General features: G+C 44.0%; 1 protein-coding gene across 3 annotated transcripts; it reads right to left on the minus strand.

The window, feature by feature from the left end:
• Positions 1-208: 208 nt before the first annotated feature.
• Positions 209-26,957, minus strand: LOC130181988 (stAR-related lipid transfer protein 13-like). 3 transcript variants are annotated; one of them, XM_056396487.1, is made up of 14 exons: positions 26,428-26,957; positions 12,684-12,755; positions 11,515-11,596; positions 9,790-9,853; positions 7,436-8,757; positions 6,638-6,808; positions 5,754-5,913; positions 5,395-5,593; positions 4,566-4,779; positions 4,088-4,202; positions 3,127-3,378; positions 2,634-2,851; positions 1,935-2,111; positions 209-1,846 (listed from the first exon to the last, which is right to left on the minus strand). In XM_056396487.1, exons 1-14 carry the CDS (start codon positions 26,549-26,551, stop codon positions 1,729-1,731), a joined length of 3,288 nt encoding a protein of 1,095 aa, XP_056252462.1. In that variant the 5' UTR covers positions 26,552-26,957; the 3' UTR covers positions 209-1,728. The 3 variants fall into 3 exon arrangements, with proteins under 3 accessions (XP_056252462.1, XP_056252461.1, XP_056252463.1); XM_056396486.1 differs by lacking the exon at positions 26,428-26,957 and adding an exon at positions 21,468-22,336; XM_056396488.1 differs by lacking the exon at positions 26,428-26,957 and adding an exon at positions 14,595-15,222.
• Between the last annotated feature and the right edge of the window lie 617 nt (positions 26,958-27,574).

Consider the following 27,574-nt stretch of genomic DNA (forward strand, 5'->3'; position numbering starts at 1 on the left):
ACACAGGATTTTAGTGGCAGTGTAGAGACACTGTATCATAGCAACACCATAGCAACGCTGCCTACAGCCGAAACAAAAAAAAAAGCTGCAAGCTTTAGTCTGCTATTGCTTTAGTAGGATGCTGTGTGGAAAGTTCACATGTCAGCATATCAATATGATAGGAAGACCCTGAAAAGCTATGATGTTTGATCTGCTGGCACAGAAAGCGTCATGTATATATATATATATTTATATATATTTACAATACAGGCTGTACGTATATCTAAAACGCAGATACACAGGTACATCCATGCACACACCCACACATGCAAAATTTCAAACATGCTTCCCAGAAGCAGTGAAATGGTCACATGTCTTAGACATTGTATAACATGACAGCAAAAATAATAAAAGAAAAGCAACAATGATACCATATACAGAGATATACTGACAATAATAACTTTAAAATAACATTTCATTTAGATAAGATTAACACTGAAAATAGTGAAAATAATGACAGAGGACTAAATCAACAGTGATATCCAACACAATGTATCCATAACAGGGTTAAAGCACATTTATGGACCCGATGAGTGTTTCCCCTTTCTGTGATCCAGATCCCTCACGTACTTGTTTGTCCTGAAGCTAGTGCACTTTTCACAATGTTGTGCTGTCATGTACCCATATTGTACTGATCCTGGTTATTCCTGTAGACAGGGATTTGTGTCTTTACAGCATCTGTGGCAGGCTCCACAGATTTGTGCTGATGTAGGTCAGGGAGGTCCAGTTTAAATCAATGAATAATCGTGTATATGATGTAATCATCAGATATTGATGATGTTGTTTGTGTGGCTGCTTTTCTAAAATGTACAATGATTAAATCAGATCAGGGGTGAATAGGATCTGTTTTCTCACTTCTAGTCAATAAAACATCTGAGAAGAGAAATTGTTCTAAACAGTTTCAATCAAATTGCTCATGTATATTGCAGGCAGGCCATGTGGCACTTTACAGAGATGGGGTTAAGATAGATTCCTCAGAGTAATCAATACAAATAAAGGTTTTTTAGTTTAAATATGAGAACTTTCATGCCAACTTGGATCACACATAGTCTTCTACAAAATCAGTTATAGTTATGTGTAAGCTTCCGGTAGGTAATCTATTACAATAACAGTTAAAGTGATATCAAATGAAGGTGTTGGAGATTAAACATTTACCAACACTATAGAAAAACAGTCTCATGATCCAACCTGCTGATGCTGCCTGATTCATTGGATCATCTTTCTTTTCCTTTTTTATTTTTATTTTTTGCAAGATATTGTATTTTTAGGTGAGGATTTTGAAGAATGAGCCAGAGCAATAAATACTGAAAATACCCCATCTAATAATGCACATGGTTAAGAGCCAATTATACGAAACATCAGCGGCTGGTAAAAGACAATAAGTTGTTTCATATTTGGAAACCCACGTTTGTTCTATGGTATGAAAAAAATGGCTTGGAAAATAAATAAGTAGTGATATTCAGAATTACTGGAATACATGAGAAAAATACCCCTCTCTTCTTTGTGTGTGAATGACTGTAACTCAGCACAGTATGGTACAGTAATGATCAGTGTGGCTCAGCAGCATGAAAAGACACCAAAGTCCGTTGCCTGGATGACTCCCGCTCCTGGGTCACTGGGTGTCTTGCCCAGCTGCTCTGGCAGTGTGACCCAAGATTTAAAAGAAAAAAAAAGCTTCATTTCTGGGGTTCAGCTCTTGGCCTCAGTGCTCGTCTGATCGAGAGGGTGAAAAGAGGAGCGGATCCTCTGGGCTTCATTAACACACAGGTGACCAAACGCTTTGTTGTACCATTCTGGAGACCTCCCCCTGTAGCGAGAATAGAAAACAATGCACATTATTGATCGCAACGTTTATCAAAACCTTCACTATAAGAGCACTTGAAGTCCGCCCACACCTGAGGTCCACTCTGGAGATATGGGTGAGCCTCGTCCTCCCCGTCCCACAGGGCTCGAGGAGGTACTGTGACTCCAGCACAACCCCCCTCACCGCTCCCACGCGTGGGCTGTCGTCATGTTCGACGGACACACACACCAGCGCACATGAGCCTTTGCACAGGTCTGTACGCCATGATCTGAGGGGGTGGAGAGACACAAAATAGAGAAGCTGTGAGCTCAGTCAGACATTGAATGTAGGAATGTGATATATTGTTTGATAACCTTTTTATTAGGACTGAAACTAATAAATATTTTCTTGATCTATACCGACATATAACATCAGGAAACGATGAAAAATGTCAGTAATAGTATCCCAGTGCAAAGTGATTTCAGTTTACGATTGAATTTACTAATTTACTGTAAGACCAATACAAGCAGCAAATGTTCTGTTTGAGAAAATGACTTTGTCAATTATTTAAATCTCAAAATAGACAGAGATTAATTTTTTTATACAGTATGGTATTTCAGAAATGTTCCTGTATATAAGGGAAATATTTGAGCAGGTTGTTTTGAATAGTCTTAAAATACAAGCTTTTCATGTATCAGTTGGTATTGTTTGTACCTGGAGTGCTACCTACTGCTCAGTGATGGAAAACATTCTTTAGATAACAGCCTCTAACATACACAAACACTTCCGAATGAATTTCAGTAATCCTGACCTTAGTACCACGTAGTCACAGCTGGGCTGAGGCGCCATGTTGCGGCAGGAGTACTGGTACACGTCTGTCTGTTTATCCAGCGTCTCCAGAACCTTCTCCTGCTGTAGTTCGGTCTGCCACAGAGGGCGCTCTTTCAGCAGCCGCTGCAGCACCTCACTGGGAGCTGCGGACACCTCCACACACACTCGCCACCGCCTCAGAGGGTTACCATCCCCTACCTTACACACAAACACATGGGGAGTGTTAGATTTATTGTGACAGGGTGGGTACAAAAGAGCTTTATGCCTTATCTTATCATGTATAATTTGAATGTATAAGTGGGCGCACAGAAATGTGTGTAAAAAGATTCCTTTAATTTAATTTCTTTTGGCCCTTTAAACCTCTAGGTAACATTTATAATGATGCTCATATTCCCTGTTTTCCCTCCCCTGTGTCTTTCCCTCCCACCCCTCTCAAAATCCAATCATATTCCAGCATCTCAATGACCACACACCTTTTTAAATGCCAGTTCGGTGTGGTCAGTAGTTGAGCGAGACACCCAGCCTTTGCTCTTATCCCTGGCTTCTTTCAGCAGGTTCTGGACCAGGCTTTCTAGGTGTGTATGATAGGATCCTTCCTCATCCTCCTCTTCCTCTTCCTCATCCACTTCCTCCTCGTGAGCCTTGCACAGCTCGTCCAGCGGGGGCACCATCAGCTCAGCCTCCATGTACGAGTTGCGAGACTGCGTCACCATCTCCTCTGGGATCTAGGGGAACAGCCAGAGGACGTGCATCACATCACATCACATCAGCTCTGTGCTAAAGATTACCAAGTCTGAAACAGGAAATACACTTTGACAAATAAGTGCAATTTAACGGGGTTTTCTATTTACCATTACATCAATAACATATACACTTTTTTTTGGTACAAAAATTATAATATCCAGCGTCCACTCACTGCCTTTCAAAAATCACCATCATATAAAAACCTTTAAACTTCAACACTGGTCCTTTTTAATGTTTTGGAAGTATATTAGTACATTATCAGTACAGTACAGTATCCTGAGTCAAGAAGAGTCATCCACTCTTGTTTATCTGAAAACTCTTCAAACCACATTAAACGCAGAAGCACATGGTAATCAAGCCTGTTTTCTTAGTCCCTTTAGAGGTTTTCGCTGACACCAGCAGTAAATACACTGTACACGCTGACAGCCTCAAGGTAATGATGATATACAGTTTTAGAAATGAGCTCAGACACAGTTATAGAGTGTCCTTGGATAATAACAACTCAGCAGAGGAAACGTCACCCCGCTCCATGTTATTTTTGTCTGTTAATTTCATACATAAAGACGTGGTCATGCATTATTTCTTTGTCAACACAATGAATTGTAAAACTGTGGTCAGTCATTTACAATTTTTTTACTGTTATGGAAACAAACAAGAACAATCTAACTGCTGTAAATAGTCAATCCTGACCTGGAACAGACGCTGGCACTCAGTGATCATGTGCGCCAGGCCCTGAGTGGCGGCCAGGTTCTCATTCAGGTCTTTCTGATCGGGACGGCCTGTGGTGTACTTCCTCTGGATTGACCTTGAGGAACAGAAATACGCAGAACATAAAACATGTGAGTGTTTACATGGAGAAACAGAAGAACGCACTTATCGGAGTAAAAGCTATATTCTATCATGAGGACCTCCACCAAACAACAGTATAAAATAATAACACGGGGGAAGCTTGATATTGACATGGTGGAAAATTACATAGAGGGAAATCGGTGACCATAATAGTAATGACAGCAGAAGTGACTTTACTTATACTACTGCCATTATAAGAAGTATTACTGCTAGGCACAAATGTAATAACGGTGAAAACAGGTATAAAACAACGTAATAAATCATAAGACTTCGGCCACCAAGTTTGAGCATCGGTGCCCTCGTCAGTTCAGACGCGCACCTTGGCGACAGCGTCTCGTTCTTCAGTATGCTGAGGTGGAAGAGCGAAGGTCCCAGGCAAACGGCCAGGTTCATTGGTGTCATCTGGTTCTCCTCCACCAAGGAAGTGACGTCACGCAGGAAGCAGAGCAGCGTCTGCAGGACCTCCCTGTTTTCGTCTGGCATCAGCAAAATGGCCGCTCTGACGGCCTGCAACCTCTGCTCCTTTGGGACGTCTGAAGAAAAGAGGAATTGAATGATGGATTGAAGAAAAAGTCACAGTTACCAAAACCCAATATATATATTTTAAAGATGATCATTTTGGCAATTTTCTATTTTGATAGTTGACAATTGGTATGTGTTTTAACCATTTAGCCACCAGATGACCCAACGCCAAATATTTGATGTCTTTAAGAGCACATATGCACATTTCAAACATAAAATTATATATATACAGGAAGTATACTATACTACTATTTTGGTCAGAGTTGGTTAGTGCTGCTGATATATTTGATGACTGAAAAAAAGAAGGTAATTTGCAGCATTTTGGATGTGATCAAAAACGATTATTCTAAAGGAAATAAAAGTATCAAACAGTCGTTGTTAGACATGAAAAATATGTGTCACTTATTTCTTCTACTTGCTGTAGCTGCAATGTAAACTGTTTGAAATTCAACTCATGAAAGTAACATCAGTTTATTGGCTCGCTGAACCAATCCACATCCGAATGATCTCCTTGGCCAGAGGCAGATACCATCAGCTGTGTTGCGACAGCTTCAGTATTTTGTGTGATTTTGTGTGTTTGCCGTGACGACGTGTCACGGGATTCACGGCTCCTGAGGGCGACTTACACTGGTAAATATGCAGGAAAGTTTCCCCCAGCTTGCTTGTTAGCAGAGGCTCAGGCAAGTCTCTGAAGAACTGCTTGACCATGTCGGCTACGTCGTAGGCCGACTGGTCCTCGTAGCTCACAGAGTCAGGGGACAGCTCACACTGCTGCCTCAGAGCCTGAATACGAGACTTCACGCCGGATTTACGGAACAATCCCACCTGAGAGGGGAACGCCAGCGGCGAGAGATGAAGAGAAAAAAAACAAAGCACAAGGCTTTTTGTCAGCTGACTCGTATTTCAGATTTAAACAACCAAAATTAGCAGAATGAGGAAGAAATGTACAGATTCTAATCCAGTCCTGTAAAAGCTGTTTTCTAACCTGGTCCAGACAGTGTGTTCTGAGGTGGCTGAGGGCCTGCTGTAAACACAGAGGGAGCGGAAAACCACAACGCTGGACATGGACGATGAGGGGAACACCAAACACACTCTTCTCTTTGTAGTCTGGCACCTTGATGCGCTTCATAAACTTGGGCACAGACCTGGGAGCGATAGACAGAAAACAATTAGGGAAGTGTGTGGGAGAAAGAGCGGCCTGTGCTTTCATTATCTCTCTCCTCATGTAGATGCTGGTCAACAGAATTTCCCTCTCGGGGATAATAAAAAATTAACAGGACCGGTCGTTAACAACACAAGGATGTGCTTGTGTTTGCGGGTCATGGAGACTGGTGGGTTTTTTTTTTTTTTTGCGGATGTGAATCTAAAGCCTCTTTTTTGACCAACACTGGAGCCTTTGATTACTGAGTATGCACAAACCCGTGCTTGCTGCAAGGATCAGTGAAGTACGTGAAGCAGATGTTGTGTTGACTGTGCATATGGTCCTGCTATTTCAGCTCTGATGAAGAGAAGCTGTAAGTAACAGAGGCCACTGTAATAGCTGTGACACTATTGCTGTCACAGAGCACATATTCCTCAGTTGGCATGGAAGATTGGAAATTATAAGGCAATAAAAACAAAACAGAAAGTTTGTTCATATAATTTAAATGAGAATACAGTGAAAAAAATAAAATAAAAGTAAGACCAGAGGTTCCAGACACTTTCCATGTCAAAGTGTCTGACATCACATCTTGTAAATTCCCTGAATTATGAACTCATGCATAAAATATGAGCTAATAGCCACTTTGTGGAGAAGAAGAGAAAAACATATGGACAAAGACGGGGTACAATCTCTGTCAGGATGTGGTGTGTGGCAGCGCGGATACCCACCATGTCCAGCCGTGTTTGTTAGACATAGAGTATTTCTCCATGATGGCGGTGAGGCGGAGCAAAGAGAACTTCTGCAGCAGGCTGAGCTGGCCTGCTGATTGGCTGCCGATCTGCAGTGAGGAAGCTGGCTGGTTGAGATGATCAGAGGTTCTGAAGCTGGGCCATCGCAGACTGGGATGGGGGAGAAAAGAACAGGAGACTCAGAGTGATTCAGCTAATGTAGAGGCCGGATCAGGTCAATTTAAAGGATAATTCTCATTGTTTCTCATCTGTGATAATAAGATTGTAGATCTGGGTATACAGACAGAAAAATACAACAATGCGGGAAACACAACCATCAAACTGCCCCATCCTGGCTCCAAAGCTGGAGGTTTGGGCAAACTCCAGCAAAGAGAATGAAGGTGTAGCTGCTATTAAATTATTCCTTATTAACCGTTCATTGTAAACATCCCTCACAGCTTGTAGACCAACTTACTGGTTCAGCTTTTGCCAACCATATGTACTACAGTCTTCCTCTGCAATGAAAGTATTATCAGTGATATTTTGGGGGCCCTCACTTTCAGTTTTACCTCCAAATAAAGTGTTTTCAATGATCAGGCTTGTTTACAGCCTGTCTGACCGTCTGACAGCTTGTTTGTTGCCTTATTAGACTTTGCTGTAGTGATGTGTGCATGTTCCAAGATCTCACTGATTACTTTGGTGTTCACAATGTTTTCATAACCAATAAAAATGAGGGCCAAAACTATGAAAACACAACCCAAGTTTTAATAAACCCAAATGATCTGAGCAGCTGCTCACCGTGGTCTTGTCAGTGAGGCCCCAACTCCAGAGTCCCGCCTCTCCCGACTGGTCCCTGTTGAATCGGTGTCATTCAAGGAGACGCCATCTCTCTCGCCTTCGCTGGGGGTGGTCCTGCCCTCCCCTTCCTCCTCCCCCTCCCCTGTCTCACCCTCGGGCAGCACGCTGCGGCTCCAGTGGTCCACTATTTGTTGCAGGCCGCTGACGTGCTGGATGATGTCATCCAGGTGAGGGAACAGGTTGTCCTCTTTCTCTAAGTCCAGCAGGTCTCCTGTGCTGGCGTACAGGTGGGAGCCCGGCACGTTGTCATAAACACTCGCCCTGCTGCCCCGTGGCGCTCCAGGACAGGGGGGCTTGGAAAGAGGTTTACCAGACCAGGGCTCACCCAGGCCATTGTTGGGTGGAGAAGTCTGGGCCTGTGTCTGAGAGCCATTGTTCTTGTCGCCAGGGGAAGGTGCCAGGCTCTCTATGGATAGAGCTTTTGGAAAGGTGCCTGGCTTATGGTCTTTGGGGATGTGAATAAGGAGGTTTTCATATGAGTGAAACTGGTTTCTGCCAAACTGGCTCTGCCCTTCAGTCCTCTTACCCTGAGAAGGCAGCTCCATATCCTCCAGATACATGCTGCTTCTCTTGCTGGCAGTGCGGGGTTTTGTACACACAGGTGCCTTTACATTGGGCGCCACTGTCTCACTGCTGGGGCTCACACTCACCATGGATTGGTCTTTACAATCATTGGTAAGGCTGACAGGAGAAGTGTCTCCATCAGTTTCATGGATGTGTTTAGGGCTGTGCTCTAATTGGCTGATGGGAGTACACTGAAGCATCTGCAGTGCCTGAGGCTCCTCCCCCTGTAACACCGGCCCGCTGATGACCAGCGGCGGCCTGCGATTTGAGCTTTTCCGCCTTGTGGATGGCCCCCAAGTGCGCATCATTTCCATTCGACGCAAAAACTCTTTGGCTTTGCTCCGCCCTCCTTGCCCATGGCGGCTGCTCTTGATTGGCAGGGAGTTGTAGTGTGGGAGTTCCCTTGGCGGTTGGTAGGAAGCGGAAAGGGATGCCATAGATATAGAGTCAGGCATGGCGGAGGCGGAGTCCTCACTGTGCAGCGAGGAGATTTCTGTGATCTCCTGCTCGCTCAGGTCCGTCAGCACGCTCTCACTGCTCACTGTGCTGCGCAGACCCTCCTCCCCCTGACCCGTCGGGCTGCTTTCATTGGTGCTGTCCAACAGGAAGTCTTGTAGGCGAGACCAGCGTCGGCTACTCCACTCGAATGTCCAACGTTTGCTGATAGCCAACGGGTCATCTTCATCAGAGTCATCACCCTATGGAAGGATGAAGGAAGCATTAGGTAACACAGTCCATGAGGAGTTTGTGTTTGTGTTCACACAGGTAGTTGATTTGGTGTAAGAAGAAATATCCTGACTAATTTTTTTCTCTTACTTCTAGTCCATTTAAGATTTACAACAAATAAATCCAGGGTTGTAAACACATGGAATGACAGATTACAGATACCCTTCATCAGCACTACATGTGACGTGAAATCAAAACAAATTTTGTTCTTCAAAGTCTCACTTTGAGGTTTGAACCGAGACTATGAAACAGAACATTTCTTCTAAATGTAGCAATTGTAATTTTGGATAGAGGCTACAGTATTTTGGGTGCAGCTTCTTGGCGAAATGATACGATGAAAACATACATCTCTGTTAGTTAATAGTTAAGTTAATAGAACAAAATGAGTGGAGATTTCCCGGTTGTAATGTACAACACTTTAATGTCTCATTTCATGTAATTTACAACTATTTATTATTTTCTTTTATTATATTTGAGATATCGATGGTATACTTGATATATCTGATGTATTATTGTCTCTGTACATTCTTGATAGAGTTTTCACTGTGTGCTTCTTGTATTGTTGATTGTTTTGAGATGTCGACCTCCCTGGGCGGGTTGGGATGGTTAACCAAACCTGTCATCATCTCTACTGGTAATTATATATATATATGGGAGTGAAGACCATTTTGAGTCAGTGCGCAGCCATTGATCTAGTCTGAATAACAACATTCCCATCTGCCATAAATCAGTTGGACTGAATGTAAATGCACCAGAATGACATGTGAACACAGTCTAAATGACATCACCCCCCCCCCCCCCCCTTCAGCCCCATGGAATCACATTTTCAGATGTATATTGCAAAGACAAAGTATTCATTTGTATAATAAGGGCATATAATAAGTGATGAACAAATCTCCACAAAGATATTACAGAAAAATGTGTCTATTCCTGACCGTTGGCTACGTTCTCTGTATTTCCTTGTAAAAACAAACAAATGTAAAGTTAAAAAAAGTTTGGCTTACTTTCTTCTTGGGGTGGCTGACATCCAGTTTCATGGAGGCACACTTGTTCAGAGTATTTAGACGTCTGCAACACACGCACACGCACACACACACACACACACACACACACACACACACACACACACACACAGTGTCAATCAAACATGCTAGAGCTGGTAGGTTAGATATATTCTGTCTGTTGCACTACGCTGCTCACTTTCACTCTCCTCTCTTACTTTTCACTACCACCTTCTCCTTCTTTTCTTCTGAGTCTTTCAGACGTGCCCCTTCATTTCTCCTATTTGATCTTCTCTGACTCTGTCTATCCCTTTCTTCTCACCCTGCCTCTCTCCTCTCGTCCGTGCCCTTTCTCCTCCCTATTCCTCCCTCGCCTTCTCTAGCATCACTCTTCTGGGACATCCTCACGCTGAAGCGCAGCCGGCTCCTTCCCTCCTCCCCTTATCTGTCACCCATTCCCACCCCCTCTTTTACTTCCATACTCTAGAGTGCTGGGGGCAACATCCTTACAAAAAAAAAAAAAACGTCTCTCTGCTGTCTGCACCCATCCTTCCCACCCACTGTCTCCCCCTTTCTGCAACTGAATGGGATGTGAACAGAAGCTGGATAGCAGGGTGGTGTCTGTGTTGGTGCCTTTCATGATTGGATCATTAAAAACATGTTTTTGGGTCTTGTGACCTCTGTCATTTAAAAGATTTCAGCCTCTGGGAAATCCTTGTTTGTACACTGTTAAAATTCTCTGTCCTCTCACACAAACTAGCAGACAGGGGGGATTGCTTGTTGCTGTACCAAAAAAAAAAAAAAAACACCAACAGCAAGCATGGAGCTGTCATATCAACTGTCTTTCAAGCTTAAAGTAACATTCAAGTTGGAAAATATACAGAGGGAGCCACTGTAGTCTCCACACCCTGTGTTTCTGCTGCAGGATGGTACAAACAATCCTCGACTGCACATATATTCATACAGGTTGAGAAGTCTATGTTCCATACAATGTGTATTTTTTGCAAGCACGAGTAAGCTAAATAATCTAAAATGTGAAAAAAAAAACGTAATGTAAATGTAAAGAGTGATGCACGGAACAAGAGAGACCTCATTATGATTTTACAGCTCCTGAGACACAGCTCAGGGGGGTCTGATGTGTATTCTCGTGCAATATAGCTGTCAGGAATCACTAACGCTATAATTACCACACCCCTCCTCTATCATAGACATTGGGGGCAAAAAGATAAGGGTGGGGAGGGGCGTGTGCTTGTGCATGCTGGGAAAACTTCACTGAGGAGGAGAATAGGAGATGTGAAACAGAGAGATCATAGAAGTGCGCAGAGGCACCGCTCAAAGCCATCTGGTAGAATACACTGGCATCCACTCACTCCTTCCCCGTTACCCTCACCCCTTAACTCCCACTCCCTTCTACCCCACCACCACCACCACCCGTGTTTTGCCCCCTGAGGGTCTCCTCTCTTTGAATGGGAGATCAGAGCGTGGCAGTGGGGAGGGGGCGGTGACCAGATCAAAGGCTGGGTGTCTGAGCGGGAGACGGGGGTGGGGAGTTCGTTAAGGGTCGGGGTCAGACGTCTAATGATTAGCCTGTTAGCACCAGGCCGCAGAGACAAGTCAATGCATAGAGCTGGGGGGCAGAAAAGGATTCTGGGGTGATTTTACTGGTGTTAAACGAGGTCTGCGTGTGTCCGGTGTGTAAGTGTACAGTATGAATATGTGTGTTCTTACCGACACAGAGGCTCCACCAGATCCCGGTCCAAGAAGTCATGGTCCCTTTTCACTGAGGAAATATCAATTGGAAACTGGGAATCTATGAGACACAGTCAGAGAGAGAGAGAAGAAATAGTGAGAATGAGAGACTGAGTTTGACTGACAGGAGACTGGAGATAGCAGTTTCCTCTGACAGTTTAACTGAAGTATACAGCACAACTGCTGCTACAGTGAACACCTGCCATCTGCATCTGGAGTTTACAGAACACACACAGACACACACAGACACAGACTCAGACAAATTTTCAAACCCCCAAAATAACTTGGATTCTGCACAATGCCAAAATGACTCAAGGCTTTTATTTTGGCGATTCTCTGTGTGTGGTGGCAGACTGCAGGCATCATGTGCGCCCGGGAGCCGCCACAGAGTCCCAGAGGCCAGCATCCATAACCCGACATTACTGGAACTCACAGGATTTGTCAGAGAAGTGCAGTGTGTGTGTGTGTGTGCGTGTGTGTGTGTATGTGTGTGTGTGTGTGTGTGTGTGTGTATGCGTGTGTGTGTGTGTGTGTGCTGCTAAAGAAGGACTGCTGGATTTTAAGAGCCACTTCTTAGATTACTGGGGCCATTTCCTGTTTGTGTCTCAATTGTATGAGGCTTGATGATCATCACATGAATGAATGCCTGTAGCTTTTCCAGAAAGGTGGAAAGCGGGCAAGATGAAAGAAAGGACAGACGAAGGAAGAGCAAGAAAATGCAGGCTTTGACAGGGAGATGACCAACAGAAAGAGTGTGGGCGAGTCGAGGAAAGGGTAGAGAGACAGAGAGAAAGGTGGAAGAAGGAAGAGAGAAAGAGAATCTGTGTGAGAGTCCCAGCAGTGATAACAAGGCCTTTCCCATGACCCCTCCCTCTGGACAGGAACTGAAGCCTGGAAATAGAACACAGAGGCCCAGAAGATGGGGATATGAAGATGGAGGGATTGCAGAAAGAGAGAGAGACAGAGATGATGGAAAAAATAAGACAGAAGGAGTCAGACAGAGAGAAAACAAGAAGCAGGAGTGAACAAACGGAGAGAAATGAAGAGGCGAATGTTTGTGTGAAGCAAGGCAGCTGGATAAATTCTGGACTTTGGCTACTGTGTGTTGTGTGTGTGTGTGTGTGTGTGTGTGTGTGTGTGTGTGTTACCTTCGTAGAGCTGGGCATACTGTGGAAATCCTGCAGCTCTAAGCCAATCACAAGCCTCCTTAGCCTCAATCTCTGCAAAGCAAAAATAAAGCAGTAGGGGCATGTTGATTACACACAGATTAGACAGATTTTTTGGCATTTATGGTTTTACCGTTTAATACAAAATCTGAAAACAGTTAAGAGTAAGGGAGCTAATATCACATCATGTTGAAGGAGGAAAGTCCCACATTATTAAATTTCCCTCTGGGAATTCCAGTGGACTGTATGTCTTCTCTATGCCAAGCTTGATGGGCTGTGTTAATTATTTTCTCTCTAAAATATAAATAAATTTAGACTCAAAGACAAAAATGAAGAACATAACATTGTATTCATCTGTTCTCCTTATCCCAGCATTTTCAGCATATGGGGGAGGAACATCTGAGGGAATTACATTTTCCTCTGGGAATTCACTGGAATGATGGGATTGGAAAAAGCTGGACGTGAGCCAGAGAGGGATGCGCATTATCCTGAGAGGACAAAGGGACAGTTTACACAGTTTAACATGAAATATCCTGTACTTTCAAACAATATCCACTCACATGAACCAGCGGCCAGGTTTCAGCTGTTATTGCATAAATTTAACAGGCCTTACACATGGCACCACACCCCATTAGCCGCTGCCGCCAGAATTACGAGACGTTTTACAGGCATTTGTTTTACTACTTTTTTCCGCTTGCATATGTATTGCTCAGACTGCTAAACTGGCAGCTCTCAAACGTGTGTGTGTGTGTATATTTTCTTTATGAGCAGACACTGATTAAACCGCTCTGCAGAGCTCTGTGCTTACAAAGACATATGAATGATCTTGGTTTAAAAAATCTTTGCAGATTTAAAAAAAAAAAATACAGAAGTATAAATTTATATATAATATACATACAGACACCCATCCTCACAATCACACCCATACATACACATGTATATGTAAAACAAGGACAAGAGAGACGTAGAGGGATATCTTCTAAAAACTCAAAGCAGAAATGGAGAAAGAAGAAGAAGAAGAAATAGCTGTATGACCAGTTTTTCAAAATAAAATCAACCTTCACACAAAGCTATCAAATATAACACAAAAATATCACTCTCATTAACTAGAATGGCATTAAGTAGAGTGTATATACCTCCGCCAAGGCCAAAAAATCCTACACACATCTGTCAGATCCGGATTATTATCCTGATCTGCACCAAATGTCATAGATATCAACACCAGTAATATGTCAGATATTTTACATTAAGACTGATAGCCTACATTATTTCCTGAGAAATTTACAATGTTGAAATACGTCCTTTCTTGCCGTGTTAAAAAATTCCTGGATCCGCCGCCTTTAATCGAATTCACACCAAAATCTTACCCTGGCCCATGACCCATCCCTCCATCAGGTGCAAATCAGGTCAGTGCTTTGACAATCAAACAAACAAACAAACAAACGCAGGTGAAAAACCACCGGCGACAACAGTAATCCCGCATCATCCTTAAAAATCACCGCCCTCATCTCATACCTCTTCTCAAAGCCCCACTCATTCCCTCTCACTCGTCTCATTCATTGGTTCAGAGGTGCTGGCAAGTGAAGGAGGCAGCGAGAGGGCACCGCAGAAACACAGGGGACAAAGTTCAGCATGGCAATAAAAAGCCTCCGTCTTCACCATCAGAGATGAGAACGGTCACAGGAAATGATCCTGCCACCGCAATCCAGCAATTACGTCCCTCTCCCAACATTCTCAGCATAACTCCTCTCTCCAAATCACATATGAGGCAACACATGGGCAGATCGTGAAAAGATTTTTTTTTTTTTTTTTTGGTAACACTCTGAAAATAGGCCGTAGAGAAAAGAGAAATTCCAGTGAGAGGCAGGAAACCCAAGAGAACTGAAAACTTACTTGAAGCCTTCATGGTGCGGGTGATGACATGCTGCTATTTCTTTCTCCTTTGCTCAAGACTGAAGTTTCCCTCTCTGTCCCATCGCACATCCATTCACTACCGTCCAGCTTTCCATCAAGTGGCAACTTTCTGTGCTTTCCTTCCTCGCTGCCTTTCCAACCCCTTGTGTTTACAACTCTGCCTCCCTCTACCAGCCTGCCCCATGCAGGTTTTCTCTTCCCTCTAATTTTCTCCTCAACCTCCTCTCTCGCACTTTCTGCTTTGTTAGGATCCACATACAATATCTCTCTATTTTTACAGCTCTCTCTCTGCTTCTCCTTTCGTCTCCTCACTCTTGTTCTACTTTCTTGCCTTTTCCCTTTTATTCCTTCTTGTGCCCATTTCTTTCTACATCCTGAATATAGCTTTCCCCTTTCTCTTACTCTTAACCTTATCTTTCTCTAAACAAAAATACTCCCTAACACATTTTCCTTAATCCATCTGTCCATGTTTCTTTTGCTGACACCTTTTCATCCTTTCTTCCACTTTGATCCAACAGGACTCCACATCTTCTTTGAGAGCTGCTATTGCCACATCTAATCCACGGAGGAAATGGCTCATTTCAGCTGGCGTTTGCATCAGCCAGCCCCCCCACCCCCCCACCCTGAGGTCACAGACTGACGACTGGTGGACGCTAACTTCACATGTCAGCTGAACCGACTGGCAGGCTATAGCAAGGAGACTCTGACCTCGTCCTCTTTCTACGAGTTTACTGTACAATACTGCAGGAACCAGATCAGTAGTGTGGGAGGATGCAGTGTGAAAACACACACATACATTACACACACACTCACACCAGCACAGACATTTAGTACAGTCCAGATGTTGCCCCCAGTGAGTCAGAGAGAATGCAAAAAGGATGAGACAGGCAGACAGCTGGGGTGGGGAGGGCAGTAGAGATGGACAGACCCTGTGAGAAAACCGCAGGGAGGAAGACATACCACAGCAGCCACTTATTCACTGCATGTGAGATTTGAAAGATTTCTCTCTTTATAGAAACCAGGTTTTTTTTTAAAAAAAGATCCTGATTATTCCAGATTGTGCCACAGACCTGCATTAGAAACACTTCAGTGAGGTTGCACAGGTCAACATGTTCCTTCAGTACAGAGAACGCAGGAGCTGTAGTTTATTTTGAGCCAATCCCACACACAAGGTTGTGGTGCCATAAAGTCAACAAATGCACAGTCTATTCCTGTTTGAGTAAGGTTTGCTAAAAACGACAGCACTACAGCTGCTTTAGAAAATGAGAAACTATATATTCATGACTAGTTTTTCAAGGTTTTTGTCTTTAGAAGGAACAGGCGGGCTAAACACAGGCTGGGGAATGTAAAAAAAAAAAAAAGTCTTTAGAAACTGACTAAACACAGTTTTTCATTGGATTTGTTGACAATAAAAAGCCTTACACCAAAATTTGCTGTAATCTAATGCAAAGTTGATGATTCAGTTACAGCAGAGTCTGGCGAAGGGGGAAACAGCCTCATAAATGACAGAGTCACCATCACAGCATTTTCTCCAAACTGTTTCCAAACACATAACCTCCTCCCGTGACGCCACAGCTAAAGTTTGGGATCATCTGTAAGTATTCAGGTAAATGCTGCTGTAAATCTTCATAGATCAGTTCTGGTTGTTTCCATCTAAACTGCAGGCTGGAGGTTTTTGTGCTGCACTTTGCAGCAGTGGAAATACTAACTGCAGCCCTCATACATAAATGAATGGGTTATCGTACTTGTAAATGCATAACTTATCCTACATAGAACCTCAAAACCTTCCATCAACAAATTGCACCAACACCGACTTTTCGAGTGTCGCATTCAAACGTAATAACTACTCATGAAGCCATTGTGGTCCTGAGATAAGGTTGAAAAAAAAAATAAGCACAGAGTGGCGCACTTCATCATAGTGTTTGTGCATGTGGAATTGGTGATGCGTCTTTGTGTTTGTGCACAACGGTGCCAAGCGGCAAAGCTCCTGTCAACGTGGGAACAAAGCGTTGCTATTCATCTGTGCAGAATTTAATCAAGAGATTAATTAGTACACAAACATGTTATTAGTGGACCACAAAACACACCAATGCGCACAGTCGGGCAGAGCTAATCCGAGCTGCCTACCGTGCTTTTCCTTCAGCCTATTCCATGTCGCTGCTTTCCTGCAGCGTAGAATATATGACAACAGGCAGTAGGCCACTAGAACAACAGCAGGGAAGGTAGACAGATGGTATGTGTGTGAGTGTGCGTTTGACTATGTGTGGGTGTGTGAATATGGACGTCCATGTATGGGACAAAAGGGGCTGTAAGGCAATTCCTTACTTAACAGGGTGCCCACTATGTTACATAATACATCTAGTACAAGCACCCCAATGTCCTCACAGCTTTTTTTTTGTTTCTGAAAGTGTGCCTTCACCTTTCTTTCCTCTAGCTTTCATTTTCTCCCTTTTATCCAGCGGCAGAAACCTTGACTTTCTGACAGGCTTTTCTCAGTATTATGTCTGTGTAATACTGGGTCTCAAGGACCCTGAAGTGCCTCGCATGACATCAGTTCCTGCTCTGAATTTCCCAAGCGTCCAGAGCGGCATGTGAGCTAAGAACAGCAACAGGAAGTCCCTGGACTGAACATGTCAGTGGGACTCAGCTGGGATAACTGTACTGAGGTAGAGAGTAGAACCAGAGAGTAGTTACTTCATTTTACAAAGTCATATCTAAATGTTGCTTAAGTCAAAATCAATTAAATAATAATAACTAAGATATAAACATCACAGAAAAAAAGGGACAGAGGAGACTGCGTAAGCATGAACTGAGTGTCTCTACAACACTACACACACACATGCATACACACACATACACGCACAGGATGCCTGGAAAGCAGCCATATTCCCACATAAGCTAAAGCACTTACTCCTTCATGTTTAAAGGTCACAAAGAAAGAAAAAAAAAACTAGTGAAGAAGGCAGAGGAGGAGTGAAGGGAGAGAGGGAGGGAGGAAGGAAGGGAGGGGGGAATATGTCTGTCCTGTCCCGCACGGTTCATCTGCGATGATGTTGAGTCCTAAGGAATGTACTGTAAAACAGAATCAACGCTGGCATCACATCAGTGCAGGTTCAGGCACAGAGTCTCCTGCGCATCACTAACTGCGGGACAGCACAGCCCGGGATATAACATGACAGGTCCTGGCAGGACTGCTGAAGGTTAGCAGTTAGCCATAATTAGTAACAGCACCGGGGGTTATGGTGAGTTACCAGACTGCATTAATAAGGTTGGATATGATGAGATTGGATGAGACAAGACTGAATGTGATCCGTCTGTGTGTTTGGTTATGCCACTTTTTCTCCAGCAGAGGGTGTTAAAGCAACATGCGACAGAAGTGCATTTACATTTCTGTCAAATTATTATATGGCTTCAGGCTATGGTTATGGCATGTAAAGTGACCGTTTGTATGTGCCGCATCGTATTCCTTTTGCCTTTCAGTGATTTGACTTGAATGGAAAACATTTGGTGCTCGGCTTGGAGCAGCAGTCAGTGCAGCCTTGTGGTTTGGCAGAGCACCAGTGGTTGTGGTGAGAATGGCCGTGAGTGATAGAGAGCGAACTGTCACTCAATTCAGTGAGAGCTGCTCATAAAAAGGCTTCCGTTGAAATAAAACACATACAGGTGACAAGTCAGAATTAAAACATCCGAATAAACGAGCTGAAGAAACCGTTCGGTGACTCGGACTCTGCAGCAGTAAGTATGAAAGTGAGCTGAATCACAGTTTCTGCCTTTCAACCCAAATGAAAACTTGAAGGAGATTTGCGTCATGGTGTAAGACAATGACCTCTATCATCACCAAAACACCAAATTAGGGAATATCTTTTGGATAAATGATGTTTCATCGTTCCAGTGGATTTTGAGAGAATCTATGGCAAGAAGCAGTGAGCCTGTTCTGGAGGCTCGTGCTGAAACAGCATCAACAGCATCAGTGTGCCCTGCTTCCATACTGCACACTGAATGTATATATTATATACCAGCATATAAATATATGTAAATGTATACTAAGAGGAAATGATGCAATCCTTTATGCAGATGAATGTCACTACCAATTGAACTTTACAAACAGACATCAAAGTGTTTTTTTACATGAATATAATAGTAATTTGTTTCACTTTGTGTAACTTTAGACATGCCATAAAAAAGAAAAACACTGGTGTAATTACTAATATTGTATATGACTATATATTCCATTTAGGTGAGCAAGTGCCGGGGTCTTAGCACTGTGCACGTTAGCTCACTGGCGCTGCTTACACTGTTAATAAAATGTGTCTCATGTGCGTTTCCTGCCTGCAATGACAACTCAAAATGTCTCCTGAGAAAATGGCCTATTTGTTTTAATTCTTTGCAGCTGAAAGGCGCTCCTCAATTTCCTTTGTGCATTGCACCATGGGAAAATAGCATCCATCAACCGCACACTCAAAAATCAGTTGTTTTTTTAGCGTGAATGCTGACTGTTTGGCGTAGACTCAGTTTTTTTTTTTTTTTTTTCCACTTTTCCAGCATGAACAGTCTGTGTACTGACAACCTGCTTAGCTTTAATATTTATTATGGATTTTGGACACAACAACTATAGGTTCATTTCCACCAAAAGTTCGAGATACTTTAATTTCAGAAGAAGTCAATGTCCAGGAACTTTCCCAGCGGTAAAAGTTCCTGCAGTATTTTGTGATTTTTCCACAGTGGGGCCAAGTGAAACAACGTGTTTGCAGTTACGGGTTTTTTGGAAATGCCAGGTGTATATCAATGCTGTGGAAAACAAAAGCATCCCTGACCAATCAGCCTCACCCTTAAAGCTCCTGAAACCCTCATAAAGTAAGGGGAGTTTTTAGGGGTAAAACTATCTCTCCCCTGAACACTTATCCCAGACCCATGGTTCCTGGGAAACTGAGTTCCTCAGAGGTTCCTGCGGTGGAAACAGAGCTTATGTTGGATTTTCCTTTAACTTCACAAAAACTGAGCTGCTTGGGGGCAGGAGTTGTGATCACAACACATATCACCTTCTAAGTTGATACAGCGAACTTATTCGTGGCTTGTTGCCTATATTCACATCCAGCAGACACAGAGCAACATCAGAATTCATTTTGAGTCGTGTTTCTGGCCTCCTGATGAATATTAAATCCAACATTCACAGCTCCTTTCAGCTGTTTTTGGTCTCCATCATCTCCTGAGGGAAATTACAGGCTTTTTTAGTTGCCAATTGCTCCACTCTGTTCACTAGCTGGTTGCTAACTGTGTCATTTTGCCATTTGGTGCAGAGCAGGCAGCACACAGTGTAACGCTGTGTAGCAGTGTTACACATGGTCATTGTTCCACTGTGACCGTAAATATATTGACAACAGCTGCTTTAAATAGTCACCTGTCAGTACACAGACATGTGCATGTATAAATCTAAATGGTTGGAGAGGCCATGTACAATAAGATATGAATCAAAATCTATTGCTTTTAAGAAGAATCAGATGTAGGTTTGGTTAGGTCACGGAGTTCTTTTTTATTTAAGTCTGTCTGACAGTCGAGCAGCTGCTGCGAAGTGGAATGCAACTGCGGAGCGTGTATGTGTGTGTGTGTGTGTGTGTGTGTGTGTGTGTGTGTGTGTGTGTGTGTGTGTGTGTGTGTGTGTGGGTGAGTAAGAGAAAGAGTATGATTGCAGAAGAGGAGGCAAAAAAGTGTGTGCAAGTGTAAGAGGCAAGGGAGTGAAAGTTAAATAAGTCATACCATCACCCAAATCCAGCACAGGCATAAACTTGCTCCTCCGTCTACATTCCTCACCTGCCGAAACACTCATGTCTCTCTCACTCTCAAATTTATAAGCAGGGGTGAGAAAAAAAAACCACCTAACACAAGACTTGACATGTTACTGCTGCTTCAACAGACCACAGTCATCATGGTGATTCGAAAAACACACACTACTGTATCTGTATGTGTTTTAAATGTACGAATATCATACGTGGGAAAAACCTCAGCGCACAGAGGAGAGCAGCTCATCCCCTGCAATGAACTCAACGCACATAACAGGAGCGTGTGGAACAGCCCAAAGCCTCTATGCTGTGGCAATTTCCAATTTTCCATCAGGATGTTCTGTTCGTTCCCAGGGAAACATAAGTCATGTGACAGGAAGTTGAGGAAGTGACCATCGAATACAAAGCTGATGAGTTTGGTAGAGGAGACACAGACAAAAAGAATAACACAATAACACAGTCCTTTAGGGTTTGTTGTGACTTCTTTCAGAGTTATGAAAAATATCTTCGGAGGGGGAAATGTCTCACTGAGTAAAACCAGAAGGAAGTGGGAGTACTGAGAATCTTAAGTGTGCAAGCTTTTGCCCATAAAGAATACTCAGTGAGAAAAGACACGATCTTCCGTGAAAAGGCTACAATCAGAATCTTCCTGTTTCACACTTTCTTTATCGAAGCTTACATTGTTAGAATCCGCCCCCCACATCTCTTCTCTATGTCTGAGGGGACGAGCTGACGAGGGGGTTTCTTGAGTTCATCCACAGAAGGAAAGAAAACTAAACATTCATGAGAAGCATCATAAATTAAATGGTAAGGTTAAAACCATAAAAAAAAACTCATGTTCCATCTCCCGCTTGTAAACGCAGCACATCTGGAGGAAGAAATACAAGCAATGTGAAAAAATATGACATCAGTTGATTAAATTTATACAATTTCTTCCTTTTTTTCTTGAGAAAACGTCCAACTTTAAGTCAAATTCAGGTCACAGACTGTAAAACCAGGCACAAATCTATTCACAGTGATATTCCAAACATTATAACACATTATAACTCTGCCATTACTCTCTCTCTCTTTCTACCTTGTGCCAGCCTCCGTAGCAGCTGCTGGCGGGCAATGATGCGTGAGAGACGCAGGGCAGAGCGGCGTTGAGGGGTATCGCCCAGCCTCAGGTAGTAGTCCTGCCCGTCAGGCGTCATGGCCTCCAGACAAGTGCTCTCGCTGGTGCTGTCGCCGTCGCTCTCGCAGCCGTTACTGTCGCCCTTGGCACTTTGATCCATACTGTCCACAGTGTCATCAGTTTCCACGCTCCTGCTGTCTGTAACATCAGCACTGTCCGTGCTCCCCTCAGCACCGACGGTGTCAGCACACGGGGCGTCGTCCCCCGCCTTGTCCATGATGGCTGGACCGGTAATATCTTCATCTTTGGCAGTTTCTATTGCGTTTGCATTGTCCACACTGTCCATATTGTAGTTTACTGTCTCTTCGTTTCTGGCAGCGTTTGCTGGGTCTGCACCTCCACAGTGTGCTGAGGTAGCCACACTGTCCAGATTTACTGCAGAGTCCGCATCATCCATAACGAGCACGCTGCTGTCCACAACTTCCTAACATAACAATATAATCCTCGCTAACCTACAAGCCTTCCTCCCTCTCACCCTGATGAGTTGTTGTGTGAGCACTCCTTGTGAATTCCTGCCTCTGACATGCTCTCACTGGAAGCCGGATCAGCTCCCCCACGCGCCCGCCTCCTCGCTTCAGCTCACCACAGTCAAACAAACACACAAGGCTCATCACACCACCTGACTCAGATGACAGACCTCATTCTCCCCCACACACACACACACACTAACACATGCTGACTTCTCAGCTGAGATGGGAGGAAGAATCACAAACTCTTGCTTCCACAAAGTCTTTCCTTTGGTCACATGACCGGCGGCCAATGGCATGAGAGCTCAGGGAGCACTGCTCTGCTTCCTGAAGCTCTGCCAAAGACACAATTTGGTACATGCCTGGGGCATATGTACTTGTGTGTGTGTGTGTGTGTGTGTGTGTGTGTGTGTGTGTGTGTGTGTGTGTGTGTGTGTGAGAAGGGGCATATCTGGGATGGGAGATTTGATCAGAGAGGGGAAAGGCTTGGAGAAAACCACTGTCCCAACGGCCCTATCCTAATGTGAAAAGGGAAAGGGCAGAACAATGGAGAGTATGTGGGTGTGTGACTCTGCACCGAGGAATGTATGTAGGACCAAAGCTATTGTTGCTAATGCAGAGTAAGACTGTAATGCCATTGAGAACTGTTCTCTAACTCCACACCATCACGTTCAAATCACATGACATTTAACATAACTGAGGCTATACAACACCTCAGCCACAGGAAATGGACTAATCTAATTAGTATTGTTTATTTATTATTAAATGTTTTTATTATTATTATTATTATCCACAATGAGCCAATGGACACATGAATTTCCCCTTGGTGATAAACAAATTATCTATCTATCTATCTATCTATAACTGGTCCAGCACATATACACCACCCACATTCCCTGCTTGGGCCTCAGAAAGCAACAGAAATCAGTCGTATAGTAGCTGTAAGGAGCAATGCTAATGTCTGAAAGGTGTGGCTGAACGTTGCCATACAGTAACCGAGTTAGCGGATAAATGTATGGAATGTGGTGAAAGGAGGAGGCAAGTTCATACTGTGACCTAGTTTGGTAGGATGGTGATGGTGCCAGGACTAGAGGGTGTAGGGGGTCATTTTAATTCATTTTAGGGACGTGATAGGCAGGGGGTAAGAGAAGGATGGAGTTGCACATGAAAAGTAGGTCATGGCAAAGTCAATTTTAGGTCAGCAGTCACACACACGCACACCTGATCTCACAGTAGAGAGGCATTAGAGAGAGGCTTTTTTGTCTGTGGGTCATACGCTGTCAGAAAGCTGCAGCTGAACAGTCTGAAATCATAGAAATGCGCATTAAGTCATGCTCAGTCAAACAAAGTCAGTGAAGTTGTGAAATATTACATCTGTAATTTAATTGGATTGGATTAGACTGCCCTCTGGAGGCAATCACAGAAAAAAAATATCAGTCTAGATAAACTGACAAAAGAAAATGAAGGCAAAAACACTACACAGAGCACTGGGCAAACATTACCCCCCCCCCCCCCCCCCCCCCCCCCGCTGCAGGGCACAGCAGGCTGACACAGTAAAGTGATAGTGAGCTAAATAGATGTGTGTAAATGGACTGGCACAGGGCAGAGCTGTAGTAAGCAGTCAGTAATACAATAACCATCGCTCTGTCTCAGTTACAGCTGGCCAGGACAGGGCACAAACCACACAAGGCAAACTAAAGAGCGGACTGAAAGAGCTGCACCAGTTATCTGAGGAAACGTCTTAGTGAAACAGTAGATTTTGAGACAAAGATAAGAGCAGAAGTGAAGAGACAGTTAGGAAAAAAAGCTGCAGATCTCATTATGAAAAGCCCTTTATGAGGTTATGACACCTGAGCTCCACAGTCGGGGTATTTCTAAGCTTCAGGGCCCTTGTCACCTTCAATCTTCAACCTTAGACGTAGACACAGCCAAGGGACTCCACGCCTGAGTATCTCAGGCTCAAAAGAGTTAAAAAAATAAATAAATAAATATCTGAATTGTTACTGGAAGCAAACTAAACTAAAAAATATATATTTTAATGTTTTAATAAATCATAAAATTGACATATTGAAATGTGTGCTCTTCTCTTCATCTACAAAAGACACACAGCAGCATCGTGCACATTCTGGAGCTGTATAGGAAGAATTGCTTGCTAACAAAAGGTAAAAAAGATTTGTTTGGGAGAAGCATGAGAAGATTTATCTTTTTGAAAAGTTGCCAAAAGCCTGATTTGATTCAGCCTTGATATGATTTATGAAAGCACAAAGAGGCTTCTGAATTTGTCTTTGTCTTTGAATGCACTCAGGGCCACTAATAAGAAGACACTCAGCTCTGATCATTATTCAATTAGAGCATCATTACTGAGTATTCTCAGTGTGGCAGTGACAGCTCCAGGTAGGTGTGGTGGCACAGTGACAACTATATGATGAGAAAAATGATGCATCTCTGGTTTCTAACAAACCCACACACACACAAACACACACACACACACACACACACACACAAACACTCACAACGAAGCAACTAAGACCCGCAAATCCCACACGCAAAGGGAGATCCGACCCCCACCGCTCACCTAAAAGTCAGTGGGATTACAACTAAATCCAGGTGCTATTGTGAACTCTCATTTTTCACACACGCACGCAAACACACAGGTGATTGAATGGAACCATAAACGCAATCAAATAAACGTCACCACTGAGCCAGTTTCAGCACTGAGCCTTTCAGGGCCCTGATCTGTCCGTTGGTGTCCATGAATGCATCTCAGCAAATGTGCATTTGTGACTTCAGTTCCGTTGCTTAATCCAGGTGAATAATGGATTGTTTCTAATATGTTTTCTTTTTGTGCGTAAGTGCTCTGCTATATGAGCTGTTGTCTGGCGTACACCATTTGTTATTGTGTCTCTACATGGAAATGTTTTGTTTTATTCTAATTTCACTTTATGGCGATGCTCAAAATGCCGAATAAAAAAAACAAACACATAAATTCAACAGTTTCAAACTAAAAACATCTGACTTAACTCTCAGCATCCACTTCCTGATCTGATATTTTCCATTCGCTTTCACAAAATCATAGAGTGGAACATTCACTGCTGAATACCAGCATAACGGTAAGGCCAGATGTGCACATTTTAAGGATCCCCCCATCTCCAAATCAGATCCAGACAGATGTGAACTGTGTGCCTTGCGAGCTGATGGGTTAAGCAGTGGGGTGAGGGGCGGGGCTGTGGGTTTAAGGGGGTTTTGGGATCTGGCTAGAGGACAGGATAAAGGGGGTGAGAAATAAGGGGAAAGAGGATTACTGGGGCAGCAGGTGTTCTCTGGTGCTCCATTTGACCGATATTCCTCGCTGATTAATCACTAAAGCAATATTAATCAGAGTTAGTAATTACCCATCATGCAATAGTTAAAACGCTCTTTAGGTAGCGTTTTGTGATTTTTCACTTGCTGTGCACTTGAATAGGTCTCCCAGGCTGCAGCGGCTTTCAGCGACATATCGTGGCCTGTGCTGGTCAGTGGCGTTGTGAATGTGGGAATGTTCGTCGCTTAATTTGCTGAAGAGGCGGGTATCTGAGTAATTATATTAAACCGAGGAGACAGCTGCAGTTCTCTGCATCTCTCCATCTCTCTCTCTCTCTCTCTCCCTCTCTCTCTCTCCTCGCCTTCCCTCACTTTCCTCCTCCGCCTCCTCCTCCTCCCTCTCTGACGCACAGTTGAGACAGATAGACATCTAACTCTGCGCATCCAGGCCACAGAGCAAACTGGCTGACCCTCCAAAACTTGCTGCATTGGCGCGCACATGAGAATATTTAGACTCCGTGCAGATAGGCTGTATAAGAAATCTGACACCCAAACTCCTTAAATCCCCCTCGAAGCTCTGGACAGTCCAAGGAGCAAATTAAACCTTTCTCCGGACTGGAACAACAAATGCTGGACGGCTGGCATCTGAAACACTGGCCGGACTCCTCCTGTCCTGTCGGCTGCACATGCCTGTGCTGTTTTGAGCACTAAATTTGACAATGACCTTCCCAAAATATCAGGGAGCGCGCTGCGCATGACACCACGGGCATAACACACAGGCTGTATGCAGATCAACTTTTGTCTTTCATATCTTTCTAATACATTAAAGTTGTCACAAGGTCTATATTCTATTATTAAAAATGATGACCTCCAACACTGACAGGCAAAATACAAATATTCATGAATTCAATATTAAGACATTAAGATATATTTCTGTTGGCTTTTTAAGAGCCTATGCTGTTCACGTCTCACGCTGCTGTTAGAGTATGGAGCCTAATGGATCTACCTGACAGACGTGTGTCAGTCACAATGAGAATAAACTATACCCCGCACATTCACATAAGTTTCACGTCCACTGGGTTTGGCTCTCTAACCTGCCAGCCGTCTCTCCCGGACATTCCTCCACAGCAGATCCCAAGCCTTGGACGTGGAGTCCCTCAGCTGCTCGCTGATCGACCGCCGCAGCTGTAGCTTGGCAGACTTTCGCTGGCTTGTCATTGCGGCGCAGCCGGACGCATATTCCCGGGCTAAAACCAGCGCTCCGTCAACGCCCGTTATTCCTCGGTGTCTTTATTCCAACGTGCAGCGGCACCGGGCTGGGACAGTGCGCCCCGGCTGCTGCGTCCGGGCTGCCGCGTCCGGGCTGCCGCAATGGTCGTCACCGCTTCACCTGGTATAAGCTCCTTTCGCGCTGCGTCACCTTCCTGCACCAGCGGAGGCGGATGAGGTCCTATTGGCAGGATTTGGACCCAGTAGAGATGTAAGCTACACTGATTTCATTGAATCAGCATCTCGGCCCTTCACCGGCCCGACTCATCTGTTTATGGGGCGAAGGGGCAGAAATGTTTCAACACAACTTCTGCATGAGAGGCTGGACCTCTGACAAGGCGAGCCAGATGTGAGAGGCGGTTTCCCCACTCCCCATGTGCAAGACTCTCTCTCCCTCTCCCTCTCTCTCTCTCTCCCCCCCTCTCTCTCTCTCGCTCACACACACACACGCACACTAAAACTACATGTTCTCCACGACCCAAACCCACCCACTCACCCAAACAAGGATCTCTTTCAATCCCCCTGACACACACTAATAACACACACAGTCATGCCACACACTTGTGCACACAACTTGCAACTGAGTCGTGTTGCCAGGGAAAGCTTCTCTTAGCATCTCTGGTCATTCAGTTACAAATCTGACCTCAGATGGCAGCTGTACAAACTGTACCGACAGACACGTTGGGTTTCATTATAGTGACTGACTGAAATCATTTTCCTTAATTTCCCCTCGTACCTCCCTTCCTCCCCAGTTGGTTAATACTTCAAATCTTCAAGAGATAATGACAAATACCAGCCACAAGTTACCATAACTCAAGCTGGTGTCACAAAATAGATTATTTTGTCTTGTCCGCTGCCAAGAACCGAACAATATGCAGTTTACAATGACAGGAAATAGCAGCAAGTCTTCATATTTAAGGAGCTGGATGCAGTAAATGTTTTTGGAATTTGAAATTGCAGCAGTGGAAATCT

The sequence above is a fragment of the Seriola aureovittata genome, chromosome 15, assembly GCF_021018895.1.
Source record: "Seriola aureovittata isolate HTS-2021-v1 ecotype China chromosome 15, ASM2101889v1, whole genome shotgun sequence".
Classification (NCBI taxonomy): domain Eukaryota; kingdom Metazoa; phylum Chordata; class Actinopteri; order Carangiformes; family Carangidae; genus Seriola; species Seriola aureovittata.